This window comes from Tamandua tetradactyla, chromosome 20, assembly GCF_023851605.1.
Source record: "Tamandua tetradactyla isolate mTamTet1 chromosome 20, mTamTet1.pri, whole genome shotgun sequence".
Classification (NCBI taxonomy): domain Eukaryota; kingdom Metazoa; phylum Chordata; class Mammalia; order Pilosa; family Myrmecophagidae; genus Tamandua; species Tamandua tetradactyla.
In genome coordinates this window covers 31,900,569-31,926,270 of record NC_135346.1, presented here as the reverse complement: position 1 = coordinate 31,926,270, position 25,702 = coordinate 31,900,569, and the positions used below count along the sequence as shown (strand labels likewise).

The window sequence follows — 25,702 nt, the reverse complement described above, 5'->3', positions numbered from 1 at the left end:
CCCAGTGGGTTGTCTCTGAGAACAGCTAAGATATTCTGAAATGGTAGGAGACCTGCCTCATTGTTCATTCCAAAGTAATTTCCGGGTGGATCAAAGATTTAAACCCAGCATTTGCAGCTACCAAAGACACTAGTAGAAAACTGGAGAATTTTGTTTTACAATCTCAGAGTATGGGTGGCCTTTCTAATACAAGGCAAAAGAATCATAAAAAGACATATTGAATATATACAAATTAAAAATTTCTGTAAGGCAAAAAATACATGATAAATTGGTAAAAAAAAAAAAGTTTGACACATAAAAGAGGTTAATTTTCTTGATATATATGAAGAACGCCAAATTACAGGACATGAATATACACTTCACAGAAAAAGAAATACCAGTGTGCTTTTTTAACAACAAAAACCTACCCTCCTTCAGAGTTAAAGCATGCAGATTAAAACAAGAGCCCTTTTTACATTTTAAAACCAACTTTACTGTAGTATAACTTAGATACTGTAAAATTCACCAGTTTTAAGTGTACAATCATTTTTAGTAAATTTTCTTGAGTTGCGCATCCATCACTAAAATCCAACATGCAAGCATTTCCCCCCCGCAGTAAGACTTCTCCTGCCTGTGCCCCTGTTCTTGCTGCAGCCCGGGCAACCATTGGTGTACTCGCTGTCCCTCAGAGCTGTCTTTTCTGGATGTCTCATATAAGTGTGGTCTTTTGTGTCTGGCTTATTTCACTTTTATGGACCCTGTGGTTGGTTTTTTTTTTTTTTTTTTTTTGCCTATGAGATTGGCCAAGATCTTAAAGTGTGATATTAAACTTGTTTGGCAAATGGTAGGAGTGTAAATTAGCAGCATATCTTTAAAGGTCATTTAGCTATTTCAAAATTTAAAATGCACCTACTTTTTTTACTTAGTCCTTGTAAGCAGTTTACTTGTAAGAAACCTATAGATATCGATATCCTATAGGTAATACCAGACATGCTCCCACTGGCATGTAAGAGAATGTTTCTGCCAGCATTGTTTACAGCAGCAAAGGTTAGAAACCCTCTCTGTGTAACTGATTAAGTAAATGATGGTACAACCATATGGTAGAAAACTATACAGCCCTGAAAAAGCATAAAGCATCTCTCTGTTGATTTGGAATTTCTCTAGTTCAAAAAAGTACAGCCCTGAACAGTATGAATGGCAGTTGTCCATCTGTGCAGAAAAGGAACATTACATACATACACATACTTGTATATGCACAGGTATTGCTAGAGAGCCGTATAAGAAACTAGTACCCATGGCCAATTCTTGACTTTCATTGCATACTCTTTCCTTTGATCTAAATTGTTTATAATCTGGAGCCCCTCTTAACGAGAGAGACTGTACCACATAGGAGCAAGTCTGCCCTCCTCAGCCCTACTGTGTGCCCTTGAGCTGTGCTTTGAACGTGATGATATTCATGTGAATTCCTAGCAAGGGCCCAAACATGTGCAATTATGTCAGGTGATGAGAAATCACCTGACACAGCGTGGTAAGAGCCAGGGGTTCTAGCAGAGCGCAGGGAGCAACAAGCGAGGTGAGAGCTTACTTTGCTTGGGGCAAGAGAGAGGGCAGACAGGATTTGGGGTGGTGCAGGAGGGCAGGCTATGCAGGAAGAGTGGCTGGACAAACATGGAGAGAGAACCAAGGTGCTCCCAGATAGAAAAGAGGAAGGGGAGGTGAAGCTGCAGAGGTCTGCAGGGGCCAGATCACAAAAGGCCCTGAGTGCCAGGCTGAGAACTTGGCCCTTTTCTCGAGGTTAGTGGGGAGCCACAGAAAGGGGCACAGTCACATTTGTGTGTCAGCTGCGTTGGCCTCCAATGGGCAGCTGATAGGAGGGGGCTTTGGGGCCTTGCAGGTTGTTTTCACTCACTCTGTTCTCCCTCTGCTTCTGCCAGGGCGACACCTCCGGAGACTTCCTGAAGGCCTTGCTGGCTCTGTGTGGCGGCGAGGACTAGGGTCAGCAGCACCCATCACGTGACCAAGCCTGGCTGCTCAAGCTCCAGAGACTAAGGAGGGAGGGGTTTAGGGTTAGGGCTCTCATCTCCCAACAGGAGCTTAGGAAAGGCTCCCACCCCCCTATGGGCCATTGAGGGCCTATAACTGTCACCCCACTCGAGGTTGAGTGGCTAAAGAACTGTAACCCTAAATCCCATCCACCTCTATACCCAGCTGCCTCCTCAGCCCCTTCCCAGCTTTTGTCCTTAGCCACAGCCTCTGCCCTCAATTGGGCTTTGTCAAATCCAAAAACATACTGAGCCTCTCTCTGTGTAATGAGTGGTGTGTGTGCTTTGAATGGTCGCGTGTGGTTGCAGGTGCCAACTGAGTGTACTGAGGGAGGGGGTGTAGTAAACATCTACAAGCAACTGACGAACCACACCCTCTTTCCACCACGAATCTCCATCCAGATGATTATACCAGAGCAGTGGGCCAGGGGTCAGGATGCCTGGGTTCCAGTTTTGCATCTGCAGTGCATTTGTTTTCTGACCTCAGGCCAGCCCTTTCCCCCTCCTTGAGTCACTATTTTATTACCTATAAATCAAAGAGTTGGACTAAAAGCTCTTTGCTTTCCCTTCTGACTTTGCCATTATAGGGTGCCCCTCCAGCTCAGTCTCTTTATACTTTTCTCTTTTAAAAAATAATGAAAAGAGACACACATACACAGACATGTAGGTTTCCACTAAGGGCCTCTGTCTTCTACCTAGACACCTGCAACCTGGATTTTCCCCAGTACAGTATGAGGTTGTTAAATCTGTCCTAGGAGTGAATTATGTCTTTAAACTCTTCTCAGGAGTCCTGGGAAGCCCGTATGAGAACTTAAGCTTGCATTGAGCCTGGGGAGGCTGGGCCAGTTCAGCTCTGGGTCACCTCTCCTTCCCTATAGTTTCCCGGATATTTCTCTGAGTGCTCTTCATTGATTACAACGAAACCCAAGCTTCCTCTTTTGACCTCTTCAAGGGTACCAGATACAGTTGTGATCTGGGGAGGCCCATGGAAAGTTTTCACTTCAGGAAGGTCACTGACAAGCAAGTAGGCTCAATGGCAGTTTTCTCTATCTTCCCCCAGCTCTGCTTCTGGTCTGTTAACTTGGATCTAGAATTGTCCAGTAACCATAAGAATGAGATGCCTGCTGGCTAGAGGGCCCTGCTCCCCTCCTAGCTAACCAGACCGGTTTATTGTAGTTCAGTGCATGCTCAGTGTTGTAGCATGAAGAGCACTGCAGGGGAAGTTGGGAGACTCTTTGGGCCTATTCTTGCTTGCTTCCTTACTGTGTGACCTTGGGCCTCACTGAGCCTCAGTTTCTCCATTTGTAGTTGGGTCCAACAATCTTGAAGAGACTTCTGTTCATCTCTGACATGATGAATCTGAAACTAAAAAAATTCACTGTCATAACTACACTTACTTCCCCTCCACTGAAACCCATGAGTATCAACAGATTTTTTTTGGATATTTTCCCAAGTTAATTTAAGTGTTACTCAAAGATAAATTAGCAAAATTGGTAATATCTCTGGAGTCAGACCTTTGCTGCTAATTGTTTGACCAAGAACATGTTAGCCTCTCTAAGACTAAGCTTCCTTATCCATGATAATGAGGCCCTAGTTCTCTCTACATCATAGTGTTATGGGTAAAAATGAGACAATGCATGAAAGTGCTCAGCACGATGCTTGGCTTGCCGCCAACTGTTGACATCACCTGCCCTGAAAAATCTGAGGTGAATCCCAAGGTACTTTCAGAACTTTGTTTTCAAGAAGTCAGTCAGCTGCAGATCACAGAGGCATCCAAAGTCAAAAATGGAAATGCCTCAAAGAGTGTTCTCTTTAATTTATTATTTATCTTTTATGATCAAACCAAAACAACATGCAAACATGAACATTCTTAACATACAAACGTTCTGTGCATGGTGTACAATCAGTGGCTCACAATATCACATACTAGTATATTCATCACCATGATCGTTTAAGAGGTGTTCTCTTGAAATACCTTCAAGAGAATATTGGGCTGGGGTGGAATGGAAACAGTGATGGATTCGGGGGGGATGGAAATGGGGAGGTTCTTTGAGACTGAGGGGAACACAAGCAGATCCCTGGAAACCAGGAATGATAATAGCTAAGTTGAACATTTACAAGACACCATTCTGACCCCTCAAATGTCCATTTTTTACTTACTTTTCAATTAAGTGGGTCACATTTTAGGATTTTAAGATTGGTCAACAGTAGGAGGAAGATTCTAAGAGTCTGGGGTACAGTGGACAATGAAATTAGAACTGTGAGCTGGTGTTCAAATTATCCTGACCTTGAATGCCAGGATTTTATCTTACAACTCGGGGAACCTGTAGGGGGTTCTTGGGCAGGGAAAGCATGCACTGTTGACGCATTTAAGAAAAATGTATGGGTAATGATGGCAGTTCAAAGGCCATTGCAACAATCCCCCTAAGACTCAGATGCTTGCATAACAAACTGCATTTTCTTGGAGGTATTGTAGAGGAAGGGATAGTCAATAATTTTTTTTAATTAATTTATTTTTAAATACCAAAAAATAAACAAATGCAAACATTCTTATTTTGATCATTCTGTTCAACATATATAATCAGTAATTCACAATATCATCACATAGTTGCATATTCATCATCATTTCTTGGAACATTTGCATCTATTCAGAAAAAAAATAAAACAAGAACAAAAAAAAATTTATATGTACCATACCTCTTAACACTCCCTTTCATTGATCACTAGCATTTCAATCTACTAAATTTATTTTAACATTTGTTCCCCCTATTATTTTTATTCCATATGTTCTACTCATCTGTTGACAAGGTAGATAAAAGCATCAGACACAAGGTTTTCACAATCACATAGTCATGTTGTGAAAGCTATATCATTATACAATCATCTTCAAGTAATATGGCTACTGGAACACAGCTCTATATTTTCAGGCAGTTCCCTCCACCCTCTCCATTATATCTTGAATAACAAGCTGATATCTACTTAATGCGTAAGAATAACCTCCAGTATAACCTCTGACTCTGGTATCTCTCAGCCATTGACACTCTCATTTTAGTCTTCCCCCTTTTGACCGAGAAGGTTTTCTCAATCCCTTCATGCTGAGTCTCAGCTCATTCTAGGATTTCTGTCCCATGTTGCCAGGAAGGTCCACACCCCTGGGAGTCATGTCCCACATAGACAGGGGGAGGGTGGTGAGTTTCCTTGTTGTATTGGCTGGAGAGAGAGGCCACATCTGAGCAACAAAAGCAGTTCTTTGGGGGTGACTCCTAGGCCTAATTTTAAGTAGGCTTGACCTATCCTTTGTAGGGTTAAGTTTCATATGAACAACCCCCAAGACTGGGGGCTCAGCCTATAGCTTTGGTTGTCCACACTGCTTGTGAGAACATCAAGAATTCAACTTGGGGAAGTTGAATTTTTTCCCCTTCTTACCATTCCCCGAAAGGGACTTTGCAAATACTTTTTTATTCACTGTTCAAATCATGCTGGGATTTATCGGGGCATCACTCTGGACAAACCCACAAAATCTCATGTCCTACTCAAGGTTCCATGTACTTATGGTGTTCAATTAAGCTGTCTACATAAAGTAGTCAATAATTTTTAATCCATTGTACCCCATTCATTCAATCACTCATTCATACATGAGGCTTATACTTATGGAATGCCTCCTTTGTGCCATACCATGTGCTGAAGATGAAAGGTTTGACTATTGTGATTCTAATCTAAGAAACTTCCATTTCAGTGTCCCTCCCACTTGGCACCATAATAATGCCAGTATTGTTTCTTTGGCCAAAGTTCAATGGGAAGAAGTTGCAGGGGCTAAATTGAAACTAAAGGAAAGAGAAAGCAGAATTCCAAATCACTGCCATCTCAAATTGGGAGAAAGGGAAGGTTGTAATGTCCTAAGTGTAGAAGGGGCCCTCAGGAATTCTCGCCTCCTTCCCTCAGTTACAGATGGAACAACTGTCACAGAGAGGAAGTGACTGGTCCAGAATCACATAGAAGTTAGCAACAAAGACAGAACTGGAGCCTTGCATGCATGGCTTGGGTCCAGTGTATTGATAACCACCCAAGGCTGTCTCCAACATTTGTCTTAATTTTTCTCACTCTCTGAAGGTGTGTGTCAGCCCCTGAGTCATTCTCTTCGGCTCCTCACAGCCCCCAGTCTTGCCTGGAGCCATACTTTTCCCCTTCAGGACATTCCCTTTTTAGAATCTCTAACTGTGATGAGCTAACTTTGGTCTTTGGGGCCACTAGGAAAAAGCCACCAGAAGTGGCTGGCTGGAAGGGGGTTGTCCTTTTACCTGAGCAGAGAGCAGCTATTTGGGGATTGCCACTGCCAAATTTCCTGCTGATGGAGGATAGCATAGGAACTGTTGACTAAAAGCCCCTGGTGTTAACTGCTCCAGCAATGGGTCGTGGCTAGCGTGATCCCACAGGAGAAACTTTGCTCTATAGGCATTACTTCCTGTGAGGTAGTGTAAAACAAAACTTAGTGATGAGAAAACTGAGGCTCCAAGTGGTGCCACACATTAACTGAAGATATAACACAATATGGATTGACTGAACTGGCGTGATCTTAGAGAGCATCCAGACGAACTTGTTGCTTCACAAGTCTGGAAACAGTGAACCAGACAGCAGAATTGGGAACATGGTATTATCAAGGGCCAGGTCTGGGACTGCAACTGGTCTCCCAATTCCAGAGCCTGCTCTCTGCTGACACTTATGTCCCTACCTCTTGATGGTGGCAGTCAGACGGAGGTGAGAATGCGAGAGGGAAGTGTCAAGTTGCCCAACCCAATTTTCAGAACCCAGAAGCTGCAAAACTGCACAAATTTACCTCTTCCACTCCCCACCAGACCTCAGGTTTCCCAAGAGAGACTTCCTCACTACAGTTTGAGTTAGGCAATTAAATTCTAGTTACATAACTGAGCACTCTACTCAATAGTTAGATATATGAAATTAGAGAGACATGGTTCAAATCCCAGACAACCACTTAGAAGTAGACAAGTCTCTTGACCTCTCAATGCTTTGATTTTCTTCTCTGTAAAATGAGAATGACTGGTCTCTACCTCACAGGGTTATGAAGATTAAATTAGGCAGCACATGTATAGCTCTGAGCACTCTGTTTGGATCATAGTAAGGACTTAATATCAGCTATTTATTTTTATATTAGGCTTGATTCCACTTTATAAAAGAGAAAATGGCTTCAGAGAGGGGAAGTCTCAACAGCTTCTGCTAGTTAGTGAGTCTCTACTCTCTATTCCTTACCTTCAAAAAGCTAAATAGGGAAAGATTATTTTTAAAAGTTCAACGAAGCACACAGTAGCAAGGGGACAGCAACCACAGAAGGTGCAGATGAACCTGAGGAATAAAACGGGGTCCCTGGCAAAGGGAGTATTTGAGCAGCACTTCAAAAGATGGACAGAGATATTTTCAATAGTAAAAAACACGGAAGGAGGGAGAGAGATCCAGGCAGAAGTTAATAGGGCACAGGAATGGGAAGTAGAGGCGAGGGGAGGTCGTCCCAGCACAGGAGGAGGCCCATCTGGGAAGGGTGATCAGGTGCTGGGTCCAAGCTCAAGAGGGTGGACTTGATCTGCCCCAGCACTGACAAGTCCCTGAATGTGTCAGGGATGGGGAGTACCATGATTAGAGATGTCCTTTAGAGGACAGCTTCGGGAGCCAGCATGGAGATGGAGACAGAGCCAGCAGCTGGGAGACCAGTTGGCAGATGTGCAGTTATTCCACAGGTGTGGAGAGGTGAGGGCATGAGCCAGAGAGGAGGAAGTAGAGGTGGGAAAAAGAGAGGAAAGACATTGGGGAGTATGAAATAAAGGGAAAGGGCCTCGACCTGCTATGGGGAGGGGGAGGACAGATGTGAAGGGAGGTGTCTAGGAGGATGATGGCATTGTTACCTGGAGAAAGGAAGTGCTCTTACAAGCAGGACACAACTAAAAATAGTACAGCAACCAACTTCCAATCTTTCTTCACACTTATATTGCCATTCTCCATCCCTCCCACCTTACCCTTTTCCCAGACCCACGCTTATAGAACCAAAATTTATGGAAATGTCCTAAAAAAAAAAAAGTAAGATGTGAGGCCAGAGGTCATCCCTTTGCCTACCTCTCAGCTAGGTAAAGACCACCGAAGCCCTAAGCCAGAGCCACCTGGGGATGGGCCCTTCCCCCAGACCCAGCTGTCTTAGGAGTTTCCAGAACATGCATTTTCTTCTCTGGGATTGTTCTACCCCTTCATCTCAACCATCACTATCTCCTTTCCTTCTGTCTACCATGCTGCCAGCTGCAGCCACAACCCTTTCTCAAGCCACCCCATCAGGGCATCCGTGGACCTTGACCTGGAGATAGCAATGGGAAGAGTTGAGAAGGCCTGATAGGAAAGCAAGGAGGTTTAGGCATCGACATAGAGATTCCAAGCAAGACTGTGCTGGACCTCAGCAATTTCCATTCGCCAGTTTCCTACACATGTCCTATTCATGCAAGCTAGTCACACAATTCCAGATCACTGCCAGCCATCCTCAGAATCAGAAACGCACTAGTGGTCCTATAAAGGCACACATGCTGGTGGTAATGCATACACAGAAACATGCTGTTGACCACACAGAGAAAAATAAAATTACTACGCCCACAAAGACAATATTGAATACAAACGCACTGTTGGTAAAAGCAGAAATAGAGATATTTACACAACTAGCCACACCGAAAATACCTCACAAAAGAACCCAAGCTTGCTCTTCATGCACACTCACGGGGGCACATACACCCTCACACTTTCTTTGGCATATAGCCTTATGTGTGGCTCACAATTTCAGAAGTCAGGGTCCACCCTGTTCCCTGGTAATTTGACAGGAGAAGAAACAATCAGGTCCTATTGAAGACAGACTGCATCTAACTGCCCTGGCTTGAGCTCTGGTCCTAATTGCCATCCTGCTCTAGGGAGACGAGACCAGCTCCCTGGAGAACCAGACAGTGAAGTATAATCAAGCCTTGGGGAAGGGGTAGAGCGGCCAGGGAAGGCTTCATGGAGGTGGTAATGCTCCAAGTGCGTAAAGTTTATAAGAGGAAAAAAAGAGAGAAAGATTCTCCTTCAAAAGCATCCATCCCATTCCATCCACTTTTCCCGGAGTGTACTAGAAGCTGGCAGTAAAGGGGTTAACAGTGCCAGCTGCCACACCCTCTCCATTCCAGCCACCAAAAACCAGGGTGATGGGATTTGCCCAAGGTGAGTCAAGGTTACTGCTTTCCCAATCCCTGTTATCTGTTCCCAGGATCCAAGAATTCCCCACTGAGTGAGATGGAAACCTAAAATGAAACTCTGTCTTTACGCCTTATTACTGTCACCCTCACTCTCAGCAGCAGAACCATCACCAAATCCATTATTATCATCATCACTGCCTTTCCCTGGTCTCCCCTTGGTGTTGGATGTACTGCCATCTCTTGGGCAATTCACCTTCTCCTCAATGGGCCTCAGATTCCCAATGCACTTACACTGGAGGACGTTTTAGGGACAAAATGAGTTTAAGAGCCTGGCACTTTGCTTGGAACTCTCGATTATGTGCTTTTCCCGTTCCCCGTCTTTCCCAGTGTTCCCTTTCTTTTTGTCTCTCTCCCATCTAGGGGTCTAGGTTATTCGGAGTGCATTATTTGCATAGACATGAGACTTTACCCGAGGAAATTCCCCCTGGTGACCAGGCTTCCTTTCTGAGGTCGGGCCGCGTCATCAGACACTGCTCCTTCCTCTCCGGCTTGCTCCAGACACCACTGGCTCCAGCTGTCATCTGGCAAGTGCCCAGGCTCACACGTTTATTCCATCCTTTGACCTTGGGCCCTGTCAAGGAGTATGGGGGAGTGGAAGATTGTCTAAAGACCTGGAATAAACAGTGTGGTGATACGTAATTGGGTAGAGGAAAAGGCAGCAGGAAGGAAGTGGTCAGGAAACCTGGAGAGTAATACTAGCTGAGGCAGCAACTCTCTGTCTGACCTTGGGCACATGCCTACCTCTCCCTGGGCCTCAGTTTCCCTTTCCCACAGAGAGTTGGTAGTCAAGTTCATCTCTAAAACACTGTTCTAGCTCTGATGTGCTAAGCAGCTACTTCCTTTGGCGGCACAGTCTTGCAAAATTTGTCCTTGGATCCTCTTCCTTTGAAAAGAGTCTTGCAACATACTCCCCTGTATCTGCTTCCTTGGAAAGCACAATTTTGCAAAATGCATCCCCGAATCCCACTTTTCAAATGCTGACAGAATCGCATGTACCTCCTCTCCCCACAGTGACTTGTTTTAATTTTTTCTTTCACATCTAACAAGTATAATGTGGCCCACAGAAAGTGGGCTAGAGCTTTTCTGTGGCCCACAGAAAGTAGGCTAGAGCTCTCTTCTCTCCAGATTTGTTTGGAGAGAATTTCTTAGATAGTCTAAGATTTGTTGTCCTCATGGTCTCTGCCCCTGGTACTGAGAAAACACCTTCCCTGGTTCAAAAAAGGGGAACAGGTGGGGACCATGGTAACCCAAGCACAGTGAGATATGGGACCACCTGCTATTCAGAACCATCTGTTATAAGGGCAGCTTCTAGCATAGTGGTCACAGCTTTGCACACTAGAATCATCTGGGGAGCTTTCAAAAATACCAATATCCAGGCCACATTTCTGGAGATTGTGATTTAATTAATCTGGGGCAAGGCCTGGGCATCTGAATGTTTCAAAAAGCTTCCCAGGTAACTCTGATGAGCAGCCAGGACTGAGAGCTGCTGATCAAAGGTCCCATCCAAGACCACCCAAGACCAGATGATTTTGATGAGCATTAAAGTTGACAAACCCCTGGCCTATAATATTTTTGATGAAATTTTCCTAATAGGCACCCCTTTTATGCACACAACTATTCCCAGTTTTATAGACAAGCAAAGAGAACTGACCCCATTCATAGAGAGGGAAAGTGAGGGACAGAGAAAGGAAATTCCTGCTGACAGCGAGTCAGCAACAGCAGTGGGCCTGGCACCTGGCAGGTACTTATAGCCTGGGGTCGGGGAGAACACCCATCCATTCAGTCTCAGGCTGCAAAATGTTACTTCCCACTCTTCAGGCAATTATTTATAGGGATGTCAATGCATATCAATAAAACAAGAGGAGATATTTTGTGGATGCAAGGCCAGTTTTCCACTGTCCCCACTTCCCTGCCTAACATACCAGCTTAAGCAAATCATTTTCAGTTTGAAAACCTTTCTTTAATGGAAATAAAACCCTCCATGGCCCCTATTGCTTACAGAATAGAGCAACTTTTTAGCTGGTTATTCAAAACTCCCCAGGTCTGTCTCCAACCTCTCTTCCTAATCTCACCTCTCACCATATGTGTCTCCCCAGTCTGGCATGCCTCCCAGCCTCAGGGACCTTGTGTACTTCAGCCACCCTTGATGTGGTTCTAGCATGTTGTTCTATAATCCATTTTTCCTTTCCGCATTTCCTTCCACAGGTATCTGGTAAGTACCTACTTTGTGCTAGGCTTGGGGAGATAGTGAAGATCAGAGAAGAAATAGTTCCTGGTCACGTGGCGCTTATCCTCAAGTACCAGATTTTGGCACTATTGACATTTAGACCAGACCATTCTTTGTTGCTGGGCTTGGTCCTTTGTACTGTAGGATGTTTAGCAGTATCTCTGGCCTCTACCCACTAGCTGCCAGTAGCACCTCTACACCCCCCAATTGTAACAACCGAAAATGTCTCCAGACATTGCCAAAGATCTTCTGGGAGCTGTACTGGCCCCACTTGAGAACCTCTGCTGTAGAAGGAGTGACAGGCATTAAACAAACTGATCAATAATCATTTTGTTACAGTTGTGGTGAGAGAGGAAAGGAAGAGGCCTTGAAACTGCAGAACAAGGGACCTGCCATAGTCTGGAGAAAAGCAGTGGGGGTAGGAAAGGTGAGAAAAACTTCGTGGGGTGAATCCATTTGAGTTAAGACGGCCTTAAAAGAATGTGCCTTAAGAGCAATGCCAGCCATCAAAAGGAAGTAGACCTGAGCTTTATATAAGTGAAGGCAGATGACGAGGCAATGGGCCACCTATGAGGTAGTGAGCTCCTCATTATTGGAAGCATATTAGCAGAATGCAGGTGACCACCTGCCAATGGGGAGGGCTTGGAGTTTCTGGATGGACTGTTGAGCCTGTGAACAGCTGAAAATTTATGTTCTATGACCTCTTATAGCTGCCTGCTCTCAAGGTTCAGATAAGAAGGTAACTTTACCAGTTTGAGTGAGACTTTGCAAAACTCATGATTTTGATGTATGGTAACCGAGAGAAGTACAAGTACCCTTATTACTTCCCACTAATTTATGATGGTGAGTTCTCCTTGGCTCTCATATACAACAAGCAACTATTTCTCATTTTAGAGCTGGAAGACCTGGCTTAGGGAGCTTGGGCTTCTCAAACTCTACTGAATACCAGGGTCACCTGGGAGCTTGTTAAAAATGTAGCCTCAAAAAAGAAAAAAATGTAGCCTCTAGGGCCCCACCTCATTCCCCAAAAGTCTGATTTTCTAGATCTATAGTGGGGCCCTGCAGAATCCTGAGGCTAGGTCCTAGCAGCATGTGGACTCTCTGCCCTTGGGGAGCTCTGAGCAACAGTGGTGAATTAGGAAACGCAGGAAGTCAAATTCATTCATTCACTAAATAATTATTGCATGACCACCAAGAGACACACCCAATGCTTATGCCTCCAAGATCAGCAGTAAGACCAGAGATGTTAGGGTGGGAGAGCCGGGGCTGGATAACTAAGTATCAAAGGAGTGGTCCTTTGAGAATTTTCCTGTGTGTATCCAAATTTCACCCATCTTTTGAGGTCCATTATAGGTCTCAGGTTCTCCAGGTAAGCACTAGAAGCATTACCTGAGTTTGACTTACTAGCTGTGCCACTTGTTAGCTGTGTAGCTTAAATCACTATAAGCCTCAGTTTCCTCCTCTGTAAAATAACAGTACCAGTCTAATAGTGTTCTTATGAAATAATGTGTTGAAGAACACTTAGTACTATGCCTGGCACATGGTAAGCTCAGATATTAGTTTTTGTTATTTTATTCCTGACCACTTGTCCTGCCCTGATTTCTCCTTCTTCTGAACTTAGACTTTCTTACAATGTCAGAATGGAAGGTCCCTTAGTGATCATCTAGTCTGATTCCCTCATATTATAGAAGTGGAAGCTGAGGACCAAAGAAGAAAAGGACTTACCCAGGATCTCACAGCAGAGCCAGGACTTAAATTCAGCCCTTCTAAAACCCAGCCTGGGGCTGCTTCTTGGATATCTATTGCATGCCTGGACAAGAAAGGCGATATCAGGGTATCTGTGACTGGAAGAGGGAAGAGGTGGGAGAGAAGGTAGGAGAAGCAGACTGCTCTTGGCATTTGAGCAGGGGAAGTTGGGAGCTAATCTTTCCCCAGGATTTACAAGTCAAGTATTCCTAACTGGAGATTCCAGAACATGTTGGTCCAGCTACTTGAACTTCTTAGCCCTTAAAGTTTCCCCCACTATATAAGAATCCAAGCCAGGCTTTCTGAGCTTACAGAGAAGCTATGATTATCATGGCCTCCAAAGATGATATATCACATTTAGAGAGAATATCACAAACCAAGGACATCAGGGCTGAATTGCACATGATATTGATGAGGAATCTGAAATTCCATTTCCTCAAGGAAGGGACATACCTGAATTTCCCAGAAGCTCCAGCTGACCCCAGGGGCTGATCCCAGGCCACCAGGAGGCTTCAGGAAGGGAGCCAAAGACCAGATCAATCTACCTGATGCTCAGTCCTGTCACCATCCCAAATACTTGTTGTTGGGGAGGGGCTGGAGGAGGACCTAGGACTTGGTATCAGAGGGCAGAGAGGGGAACAAGAAGACTACGTAGGTATGGGGAAGCATAATTTCAATCCCTGTAGACACAAGGGCCCACGTGCAGGGAGCATCACATCCTCTCACCGGTTTGTAGCATTCATCCAATAGAACTTTCTAGGGTGACAAATATATCTGTGTAGTCCAATACTGTAGCCACTCACTATATGGGGCTGTTGAGCCCTTGAAAAGTGGTCAGTGTGACTGAGGGATGAATGTGGTGTGAGAAAAAGCATTGGAAGAGGAGTCAGGAAGTCCCTCCATTTACTCACTTGGTAAGTCACTTCCCTGTCTGGCCTTCACTTCCTCATCTGTAAAGTGAGGCCACTGAGCCAGGTGATCTCTCTAGTGTCCCCAGTGTAATCCTGATCTCGAAAAGCACAGAAGTAGGTGAGGATTGGATTCACTGGGCACCTTACCCTAGCCCCTTGACTGAATGTGACCCTTCCTGACCGGGTTCTGCTTATTTCTCCAAGCCCACCGCTGTTACTTCCCCCCTTACCCACTTAAAACCCTTTGGTGTAACCAAGAAATCAGGATTTAAGGGATGATTTTTATATAAATATTCCTTTTTGCTTTCTGGTATATTGAAGTAGACAAGGAAATACCTGAAATCTCTAAATTGTAATCCAGCTGCCCTGATCTCTGATAACGGTTGTATAGCTCTTATCTTCTGCCCCTGTGATTGTAAAAACTTTTTGACTAACCTTCATCTGTACCTAGTGATCCAGTTTTTCAACTTTAGAATCTTATAATCACTGAAGACAGCCCCTAATATTTGTTAATAAAGGGTCCTGGGTCCACCCAGAACTAACCCACTCCAAGTCCCAAATTATCTTGATGACAGACTGGATCTAACCGAAGTGGGCCCTCCTGACATGTGCAATAGCTTACATTTTAACCTTCAAGTCACTTACACCTCATTCCGCTATTTTCTTTCATATGTTCTGTGATTAAGCATGTAATCTGCACATGCTCAATAATCAGAACACCTCTAATTACATCATCTGGGGCCACAGTGCTCAATATCCTAAACCCTGCCCACCTTCTCTCTAATAAAATTACCTGAATTACTGCAGTTTGGAAAGACAGATTTTGGACCAATAGCCCATCTGCTCTCCTACTACACGCTTAATAATAAACTCTTTCTCTCTTTGAAAACCTGGTGTCTCAGAAATTGGTTATTGAGCGGGTTGGACAAAAGAATCCATGGCGTTTGTCCAGTGACAGTGGTGTGAACAGTTTTCAGTTCCACTCTCTCTTCTCTCTGATGCAATTCCATTTGCTTGAATACCCTTCTTTATGCTCTTGCTGGGCTCCTTTCAGGTTTCAGCTAAGGTGTTACTTCTTCCAGGAAGACTTTGCAGATCCTTGAATCTGACCAGTTGCTTCCTGTAGCCTCCTGTATTTCTCCTGTCAAAACACATCTCTACTACTCTTTATTGTAATCGCCTATTCATCTACTATACTGTCAGATAGAGCTTTATGTGATGATGCAAATGTTTTATACGTGTATAATCAATTGTAGTAGCCACATATGGCTACTGAGCACTTGAAATGCGGCTAGTGCTATTGAGGAACTGAATGGTTAGTCTTATTTCTTATTAATATTAATTAATGTATATTCAAATAGTCACATGTGGCTAATGGCTCTGGTGTTAAACAATGTGGCCCAGAGTCTGTGAGCTCTGAGAGGACAGGAAGAGGGTCTGATTTGTCCACTCCTATATTCTCAGTGATCTATAAATGTTGCTGTAAGAAGGCACTCTGGGAACCAGGGATGGCCAGGAAAGGCCAGCTCATCTTCTTCCAACCATCCCTCTCCGAGGCATCCCCATTCCAGGCATCTTGTCAAAGGCTAAAGAACTGAGATTTTCTGATTATTAATAGTTTACAAAGGACCTCTTCAAACCACCAATTGTATTTTAATTACCAATAGGCAGAACTCATTATTCCCATCTTACTCGGGGTCACCGAGGCTCTGGATGGGAAGTAACCTGGTAAGCACAGAGCTGAGCCTGCTCCTTGGCCAGTCGGTCTCCAAGGCCCTACTTTATATCTGAATGAGACCGGCACAGAGGGCAGGGGGGAGCTCTTCCTTCGCGTGGAGATTAAGTGGAAACAGATGGGAGAGGAATGCGGCCAGGAGGTTAGGGGCTGGGCACCTGGGGCAATTTGCTTCCGGCCCTGAGGACTGGAATCCCCCACCTTAGGCAAAGGAGGAAACAGAGGTCCTCGGGAGAACCCAGGGAAGGAAGGTCACCCAGAGAAAGAAGGCCAGGTCTTCCTGCTCCTGTGGACACAGTTCCCATTCAGCCATGGAATCATCAGGCTTCCAGCTCTTAGAGACCCCTCCCCTCCCTGGAATTCACATGAGTGACAGTCAGTCTGGGAAGTGACAAGTGGGGAACTGACAAAGAAGGGTCCTGTGCTCTGCCAGAGGGGCGGGATGGGGCCTCAGCTGGGCCTTGTGGGGCTGCCTGGCGGCTGGCTCCTCCATCTCGGGGAATTCCCCTCCTGCCTAAAAGTCAGCTCAGCCCAGCCCTCCTTCCTGCAGAAGCACAGTGAGCAGAGGAGCCTTCACAGGCCGGCGGCCCCCGCTGCTCGCACCCTTGTCTTCTTCTGCCCTTTCCTAGGTGAGTGACCCAGACTGGCAGGTCAGCCAGGGTATCAGGAAAGGCCCGAGGCACAGGGGTCCTGGGTGCTACCAGACCCTCCCATCTCTGTGTCAAGAGCCACCTGGCTTCCCCCTTTCCTGCCCAGCCTGTTCATCCCCCACCCAGGTCTTGGGTTCTGGCCCTTTACCTCCTGACCTGGCCCCATTCTGCTCTCTCTTCTCTCTCTCCATCTCTTGCATCCTCTTCCTGCTCTGCTTCTTGACCAGTCTTTTTCTCTCCAATTGCTGCTGGATTTTCCAAAGGCAAGAAAGAGAAGGACCTATTTCTGACTTACCTTTCTCCTAAGAAAAGGAAGTAGGTTCACAAGTGTGAATCTGGTTGTGTGTTTGTGTATGTGTGAGAAACCATATCTGTTTGTGAGTGTGTGTCAGATCAATGTGTATATGTGTGGGTTTGTCCTTCTGCAAGTGCATTTATGTGTTTGTGTGTGTGTATAGAATCTTCACGTCTGTGAGTGTGTTTATGTGACCATGTGGGGAATTATGTGACTGTGTGTGAGTCTGAGCTTTTGGGGGTGCGGGTGGTTGTTGGATACTTTCGAGGTCTAAAACTAGACAAGTAGAAATCAGGTGAGAACTATCCCTGCTCCCCCTTGGAAACATGGACAGAAGGCGGGGACCCTTCCTAACTACTGGAGCAAATGGATCTCCTGAGTGCTATTCCACCTGCTTTACTTCAAGGAAGGGCCAGCTGGACCTTTGGTGGTTGAACCTTTAAGCCCTGGGCCCTGGGAGTAGGCAAACTGTGGCGATGCAGCTGCCTCTAATCACAAATAGTCCAGATTTTCCAAACTGGTCAGATGCCCAGCCCAGGGAAGTCCCTGGCTAGGAGGGGTGAGGCGTATAAGCCAAGTCTGTCAGTGGCTTCTGGGCTGGAGAAGAATGCAGGGAGAGTTGGGGAGGAGCCCAGAAGAGGGGAGCTTGAGAGAGGACTCAGGAGGAAGGTGGGTGGGGTTGAGAGAGGAATTCTCTCAGGGCCCAGTTAGGGCTTCCCAGAATTAGGAAATGCTCCACTTCCTTTGTGCCTGCCTTCCTGAGAGGCTGGGCTGGGCCTAGTGACCTCTCCCCACCTCCCCAAGGATGGCAAAGGGCAAGCGCGGATCTATTCTAAATCCAGATACAGGCCTGCCACGGGGATCTGGGGACTGGGAGACCAGAAGGAGAGGAGCTGGAATAGGGGAGGCCCAGGGCTCCCAGGGGCTATGGGAGGGACTTGGCTAGGCCATGTAGGCACAGGCTAGGAATTTCCCCCAGTGTCACTTTGCCATTTCCTCCCCTCCAGTGGTGCCCCAGAAACCATAGAGTATTGGGCAGGCCCAGGGATACAGGGGGAAATAGTTGGGATGGAGAAAGAGAAAAGCAGGAAAGACTCTGAAAAGACTAGGAGAGAGGCCTTCTAGACCCGTTTCCTCAAAGAATTCTCTGTAATGTCTAGGGCAAATTGCTCTACAACTCGAGGCCTCAGGGTCCTTGTTGGAAAAAGGAGATAATCTCTCCCAGCCTCATAGCATTGATGATCATAATCTTTGCTGCCTTTCACTAGTCAAGTTACTTTATACCAGGCCCTATGACATTTAATACTCACTAACCTGTGAATTGGGCTGTTATAACCTTTATGTTATTGATGAGGAAACTGACACACAGAGTGACCACAAAGCGTAAGTGGCAGGGCTGGAGTTCAAACCCAGTTCTGTCTGATTCCAGAGCCCACACCCTTAACCTCTGCATGACGTGTCTCTTGGTGTCTAGGTGGAGGTGGAGGAGTGTGATGTGTGATGGGGGAGAGTGATCATGGGCTTGAAATGGTTTAATTTGCTTTAATGTGCTGAACGAATGTTAATTTTAGCATTGTATTGATGCCCTCATGCAGTTATTTTGGGTGTGCGTACAGAGAACTAAAAATGCCTTCTCAAGCTGAGGGAGGGAAGCTGACACCATAGACTCTGCTCACATGTTTACTTCTTACCAAGAAATACCATAATTACCTGGTACAATTTCAGTCAATAACCTGTGCTCAATATGCATTATCTAACCTAACCATCACTAAAATCTCTTTCATGTACACACACCCAACACAAAAAAGCACTTAGAATCCACTCTAGGGATTTATATACCTGAGAATGCCTCAGGCTATGGAGAATAGGCCTGTGTCTAAGGAAGGGACCCACAATTTCTCTTTTCCTAGTTCATTGACTGGCTGGCTCACCTTGAGTTTCATTCACCCTTACCTAAGCCCCCATTTAAAAAAATTCTCCAAATGGAACGAGGCTTAGCTATGTCTGATTTAGAAGCTCTGTGTCCCTTCAGTGGAGTACTGTAGAAACATTACTGATCTTGGGGTAGGAGGTTTAGGTTCTAGCCTCAAGTATTAATCACAAACTCTAAGACCTCTTGCAACTTCTCTTCCCTTTCTGGCCCCCTGGTTCCATCCCCACAAGGAAAAGTCAGCCTTTGATCATTTTCTGAGGAGTCTTTCAGAATTGACATTCTGAATTCTCCATCTTGTTTGTTGGCAAGACTCTATAGCATTAGGCTTAAAAGGGTCAAGAATTCAAGAGCCTGGATCCTCTTGCTTCAATTACCTGCTGGCTGTAGAGACTTGGCTCAAGTCACCTTAACACCCCAACCCATTTCGTTGGTGGAATGGGGTGTTAATGGTACCAACTTCACAGGGTGGCTGGGAGGTAAATTGAATAAAAGTGTCTGGCACACAGTAAGTGTTCCATAAACATTATCCCTTAATATTTTTATCACGCAGCTTATCCCCTTCTTCTGGCACTTGGTATAGAGGTAATTCAGTTATTGTTTTTTTTTTTTTTTTTAATTTCCTTCCATCATGGATTTAGGTCTGACTTTGGAGCAGCCTTGGTGGAGGTGGTGGAGGGGAAGGGAGTGGCTGAAAGGAGATTGGGAAGCTGTTTGCTTCAAAACAAAACACAGGTGGTTGATTCTCCTCCCAGGTGGGGCTTTGTGAGGGTGCTTGTTGTCACTCTGGAAGAACAAGAGGTTCCCAGCTTCCTGAGTCACTCAGCTCCCAGTGTCAGGCCCAGCTTCCTGACTCAGAAATTCCCTTCCAGGCCTAAGGGTGGTAGGGATGCCTGGCTAGGCTAGCGATATGGACAAACGTGGTGATTCTCTGCTAGATGATGCACTCAAATAACCAATTCCCGAGACACTGGGGTTTCAAAGAGAGAAAGAGTTTATGGTTAGGCTCAAAGCAGGAGATCAGATAGCCTATGGGCCTAAATATCTGTCTCCTACAGTCTAAGGATTTTCAGGTTTTTATGGATTCAAACAAGGTAAGATGGAGTCATTAGTAAGCGTAAGCAGAAAGGAAGGGAGATGGGATTACTACTATCTCAATACCAAGTATAGGCAGAAACAATTTACAAATGTAATGGAGAGGGACTGTGCTAGAACCAAGTTAATGGTTAGTTCTGAGCTGTTTCAAGTTCTTCTATTAGCATTAGGGGGTTGTCCTTGTAATTACAAGTTTCTAAAGTAAAGAAACTAATAAAAGGAGTACAAAGTGAGGGTCAGTCACCAGGTTTTTACAATCACAAGGTCACTAGATAAAGGCCACACAATCATCAAAAATCAAGGCAGATGGATTACAGTTCTAAGATTTCAGGTATTTCCTTCTGTCTACTCTAATATACCAGGAAATAAAAAGGTTGGCTATGTAATGGCTCAGTAATTACAATCACCCCCTAAATGCCAACTTCTTGGTTACATTAGAGGTTCTGTCTCCCAAGCTTTCATGTCTAGGGTTCCCTAGGGGATGTGGATGGTGGAGGTGGAACCTGGGTGTCACACTGATGTCCCATCCAGTGCATGCATGCAATCTGTGCCTATCCAACACTGAGCATCATTTCTCGAGTACCTACATGTGCCAAAACTTGGACTTTACTTGTACCATTTCATTTATCTTCATGATAATTGTACCTTCCCTGAATATTGGAGGACTGTGGACGGGGCTCAGGGGCTCAGATAATTGTACCCACCCCCTGTAAGAAAGGGAGAAAAATCATGACAATTTACAGACATGTAAATGGTGCAATGGAAAGAGCCCACAGGACTGGGAGCCAAGGACCTGACACAACCATGGTTGTCACTCAGTATGTGTGCCTTAGGCAAGTCATTTTCTATGCTGAGGATCCCATTTACCCATCTGTCAAATAGGGATTTGTGATCAATGGTCTCCATGGCCTCTAACTTGATGGGTTGTTCTGAAATCAAATCAAGACTTAAAAGGTTGGAAGGGTGGGGACAGTCAGGGCTCTGAAGAGATGCATTTCCACAGAAGATGTGACTGTTAAGAAAAATTACCCCAAACTAGGAAATCAGGCAAAAAGATGCTTGTGTGACCTTTTAATGTCATGTTAGAACATTATCTAACAAGCCCACCTAGGAGTCATCTAGGTGAATGAAAATGAAACCATTTGGCCAATTCTCTAGAGTCAGACATTTTATAAAAACAGCTGAAATTGGGTGGAAACAAAATGCAAATAATTGGAAACCTTAATTTAAAAAATAAATTCAGTGTTGGTGGATAGGGGTGGGGGATGGAGAAGACTTGGTTTGAGATTAGGAAGAAAGTGTTTCACAAAGAGGCAAATACAGACAAAGAGGAGGAAGACAACTAGCATTTGGAGCCTACTGAGTAGATAAGGCAAATGACAGTAGTTGGGTAAATCCAATCCAAGGTTCCCTGTCTCCCTACATCCTCCCCCCTTGGTGATTCTCCATGGGACTTCACTTGGTTTGTCCATCTAGGTTTGACTCAGCCACTTACAAATGAGGTCATCTAACCTCATATATTGATTTATTTATCGTAAAATGGGAATAAAACACCTAACTGGGGCGGTGGTGCGAATTTAAAGCGTTTACAATGTGCGGAGCAGCACACACACAAAGTCAGCAGTAACAACATTCCTTAAGGAATTCAACGAGATTCCTTTCAGCTCAGAATTTCTATAGGCCTTGCTATGAATCTTGGAGGACCGTGGACGGGGCTCAGGGGCTCAGAGCTCTAGTTCTGACTTGGCTCCAAAAGCTTAAGTACCTTTTGGCAACTCTCCTCCCGGCTCTGGCCCGTGTTCCCCTGGGCACAGAGGAGGTGGGCGGTCTCTGCGGCTCATCTCCATTCTCAAATTCGGGCTTTCAGGGTGGCCTCAGGCCTCGGTCTGGGAGCCGGGGTTGGGGACTTCCGGTGCGGGGAGAGTCACGAGAGGCCGCCCGGAGCTCCGGCGGCGTCGCGGGAGCTGGGGAGATCGCTGCCCTAGGGAAGGGCTGCGGGGGTCGGCCTGCGGGCTGGGATACCTGGCAGCCCCCACGCAGAGCTCCAGTCCGCCAAAACCTCTGGCGGCGGCTGTTTACTTCCCTCTGCCCCACCTCGGAGGCCGAGGGGCCGCCGGGAGGACGCGGCGCAATTGGGCGAGCGGCCTGTCAGTCGCCCGGGACTTTCCCGGGGGTGGGACTGCCCGGCCCCCGGCACTTCCTAGTCCGGGTCCCTCTCCCCCTGCCCGGGAGCCCTAGGAGTGCCGCGGGGTCGGAGTCGGGCCGGGCCGCTTTCCCGACCCTGCGTCCGGGGCTGGACGCGGAGAAGCTCTCCCCTCCCAAGCCCCCACCCTCATCCCCACCCCTAGGTAAGCCGACCCCGGCGGGAGAGGCGATGGAGGTGGAGGAAGGGAGTCCGGGCGGAGGCCGTTCACTTCTCGGCAGTGGCCTGGCCTGAGGTGGGGAGGTCAGGCCCGAGGGAGGTGGCCTGGGCCCCGAGGCTCCGGCGCGCAGGGCGGCTCGCTGGGCAGCTGCGGCCGGGCTGTGTGGGGAATCCCTGCCCGGCGGGGGAGGTGGGGGGTGCGTGCGCACGGTGTGTGTGTGTGTGTGTGTGTGTGTGTGTGTGTGTGTTTGCATGTAGGGGCGCGTGTGCATGGCGTGTGTGTATGTGTGTGTGTGTTTGCGTGTAGGTGCGCGTGTGCACGTCGTATGTGTGTGTGTGTGCTCACTTGCGTGTAGGACTAGTTGCCTTACATGGCGTCAGAGCTTATAGTTTTGTATAAATTTTTGAAAGCCATGTGTACATGTCTGGTCACTTTCCAAGTACTGATCTAAACGCTTTGCGTGTGTTAAACTCATTTAATTGCCACATCAATCCTAAGTAAGTGAGTATTATTATTATCCCTCATTTTACAGTTTAAGAAAACCAGGGACTTGGAGATTAGGGTCACATAGTTAGTGAGGATTTGAACTCAGACATTTGGCTCAATAGACTCTTCCATACTCTTTCTGTGGAACATACTTTGCACACTGTTGGAGACATTTCTGTGCATTTTTAGGGCAGATGTTTAATTAGTTTCCAGGAGTGATTTTTGGGATGGAGTTTCCACATAATGGGTACGTATTCCACTGTAGGACATTTACATGCTTGTGTGCATGTGATTGTGTTTATAGGAATGATTGTATTGTATATTCATTAATTGTATATCTGGGAGGGGTGGGAATTTTGTGCCACTGGGTGAGATTGTGTGTGGGAACTTTTGTGGATGCAGAAGAATTAACCATGTCCATCTACGCCCCACTGTAGAATGACAGTGCAGGGAATTCTTTGAATTCCTAATGCATTGTTTTTATTTCCAGGTCTGCTTAAAATGGAATTTAATCAACATTTACTCATTTTCCAAACAGTGGGGTATGGTCAGCGTTTGATGAGTGGTCAGAAAAGAGTAATCAAAAATTTTTTTTTATCCTTGACAATGGCTGTTGCTTTTAGGAGGGGGGAATATTTATTAGTGCAAACTCATGGCAACCCTGCCAATTTTTTTTTTTTTAAGTTTTTAGTTTTATTAATCCTCTGGTGGTATATCTGTACAAACACAGATCAAGTCACTGGAGATTCTTTATTCCTTACTTTTGCCAGCACTGACGTCAGTCTTTGCAGTGCCCCTGACTTGCTTCATTCTCTTTTCTTGTGTTCCTTTCGCTGTTTTCTTGAGGTCTTTTTCTTCTCATTCAGGCCATATCTTGCAAGTCTGTGGGTTCATTTTCCTTTGCATAATTCAAGGAATCGTAAATCATGCCAAAGGCAGTCATTTTCCTACCACCAAAATGGGTTCTGAATCCAAATACAAACACCACGTCTGGTATAGTCGTGTACATTTTGGCTAGTTTTTCCTGAATTTCTGTCGTAGGGGCCATTGCCTTTCCAGGGTGAAGGACATGATGACCATTTGTTTCTGCTGAAATAGTTGGTTGGTCATAAAATGCCTGGTCAGGATAGTTACTATGTCATTCATGACAGCAGGTGATCCTCAGAAAGCCAGGAGGAAAAAGAGCTGTCATGTTGTATTCCTAGCCTGATTTTCCAGCAGAGAAAACTTGGGCAGTGACAAAATCAACAATGGTAATAATAACTGCTGACATTTATGAACACTTGCCATGTGCCAGGCACTGTTCTTTACATTCAGTATCTCCTTTAACTTTCCCGACAACCCTAGGAGGCCGGCACTATTTTAGCCCAAGTTTTCAGATGAGAAAACAGAGGCCCAAAGAGGTTAAAACTTGCCTAAGACAAATAAGTCTTGACCCCTGGGCCCTGGGCCCTCTTCCTTTCCCAAGACTGCTGATTTGGCTGTGTCCTGGGGAAATAGTATAATCAGAGACTGATCCTTCATGGAAGTCCTTGATCATACCTCTCTGGAAGCTGCAACTATGATCATCCTGTGTTTCCATATATATGTGACAGTGTTGTCCTCTACCCGGGTTACCACTTTGGCTGTACCGTGGCTTATGGTAAGGGTTGGTGCCTACCCTGGATGCCCTAGGGGCCCCAGGAAGCTGTGGGTCTGACTCATGCCATTACTCCCAGTGCTGCCTGGCACTTGGGGCCCGGATGTCCTGAGTTGGGTCCGGCTGACCTGATTTGAGTGCCACAGCCTCGTAGGAGGTTGTCTGCCTACCTCTTGGTCATGCTGGCTTATACCTGTACTTCCTCACCAGCTTGCTTTTTACCCTCCTACATGCCAAACCCTAAGGCCTTTGTATGGGCATGCCATTCCCTCTGCCCAGAGCACCTTTCTCCAACTCCTTCCATGGCTGGTTCCTCAGTATCTGTCAAGTGTCAGCTCAGATGGCACCTCCTCTGAGGGACCTTGCCTAACCCTCTTATGCAAAATAGCCCCCTTTTTCACTTTGTGTCACATTACTGTGTTTTTCTTATCATAGCGTTTATCATGCTCTGAAATTATCTTGTTTATTTGTGAATAACAGTATATGTAAAGAGCTTAGTGTCTGGCATATAGTTGTTATTTTTAATGTTTGCTTGTTTATTGTCTTTCTCTTTTCCTAGAATGTAAGGGTGAGAGTAGGGAATCTTTAGTTTTTGCCTGTGTGTATCCCTGATACTGAAGAAGAGTGGGGGTAAAGTAAACTGGGTTTGTTGAATGAATGAGTAGACTAGAAGAAACAAAAAGAACAGTGCATTTTACAGATGAGGAAATGGAATCCTGGAGATGAGAAGGGACTTGTCCCATGGAGGTAATGACAGAGTGAGGGTGAGAACTAGCACCTGCTCTCCCAGATGTGAACTTTTCCCCTCCGAAGGTAAACCTCTCCTGAAGGCTTCTTGTGTCCAGTACTGTGCTGTGCAGCATGTGCACTATGCCTGGGTATACTGGGCACTGGCTCTTGCCCTTTCGGAATTTTAGTCCAGCAGGGAGGTGAGTGCTGTGAGCACTGCATAGAAGGCCAGCACCCCAGGGGACCGACCAGCAATAACCGTGATAGGAGTGCCCAGTGATTGGGAGGCTCCAGGTGGCCCTGGAGGGAGGGTTAAGGAATCTGGAGTGAGGTGACTTCAAGGTCAGGCCCTAGAAAGATGAAAGGGCAGAGCAGGGCCTGGGCCACTTCCAGAACTTAGTGTACTGGGTTGAGGATTTAGGGTAAGGCTCTGTTGGATTGAGGGGAGCTGAGCACCCAGGATGAGAAAGATCCTGAAAGGTCTTGCGTATCAGGCACAGAAGTGTCGGTTTTTCCATGCAGGCAGCATTGGAAAATGGTTAGAGCAGAGGTTCTTATGCGTGAGCATGCCAACCAGAATCACTGGGGGCTTTGTTAAACAGAG

General features: G+C 45.9%; 2 protein-coding genes, 1 long non-coding RNA gene and 1 pseudogene across 9 annotated transcripts in view; 2 read left to right on the top strand and 2 right to left on the bottom strand.

The window, feature by feature from the left end:
* ANXA6 (annexin A6) overlaps nucleotides 1-3,520 on the top strand; it is a 53,444-nt gene extending 49,924 nt beyond the window's left edge. For both annotated transcript variants that reach the window (XM_077137432.1, XM_077137431.1), the window contains one exon: nucleotides 1,914-3,520. In XM_077137432.1, the coding sequence (XP_076993547.1) occupies nucleotides 1,914-1,973 (60 nt within the window). In that variant the 3' untranslated portion in view covers nucleotides 1,974-3,520. The remainder of the gene's footprint in view (nucleotides 1-1,913) is intronic.
* LOC143663996 (uncharacterized) lies at nucleotides 265-22,011 on the bottom strand. 3 transcript variants are annotated; one of them, XR_013166268.1, is made up of 4 exons: nucleotides 21,647-22,011; nucleotides 13,719-19,756; nucleotides 13,245-13,329; nucleotides 265-3,386 (listed from the first exon to the last, which is right to left on the bottom strand). It is a non-coding gene; the product is annotated as an uncharacterized LOC143663996 (long non-coding RNA). The 3 variants fall into 3 exon arrangements; XR_013166267.1 differs by lacking the exon at nucleotides 21,647-22,011 and adding an exon at nucleotides 9,702-9,863 and having other exon boundaries at nucleotides 13,719-21,623; XR_013166266.1 differs by lacking the exon at nucleotides 21,647-22,011 and having other exon boundaries at nucleotides 13,719-21,623.
* TNIP1 (TNFAIP3 interacting protein 1) overlaps nucleotides 16,427-25,702 on the top strand; it is a 58,938-nt gene continuing 49,662 nt past the window's right edge. For 2 of the 4 annotated variants that reach the window (XM_077137437.1, XM_077137433.1), the window contains exon 1: nucleotides 22,052-22,229. The gene's annotated coding sequence lies outside the window, so the exon portion shown is untranslated. Of the gene's footprint in view, nucleotides 16,541-22,051; nucleotides 22,230-25,702 lie in introns of those variants that run through there. The other 2 variants (XM_077137434.1, XM_077137435.1) reach the window with 2 other exon arrangements.
* Nucleotides 23,481-23,937, bottom strand: LOC143663995 (small ribosomal subunit protein eS24 pseudogene; annotated as a pseudogene).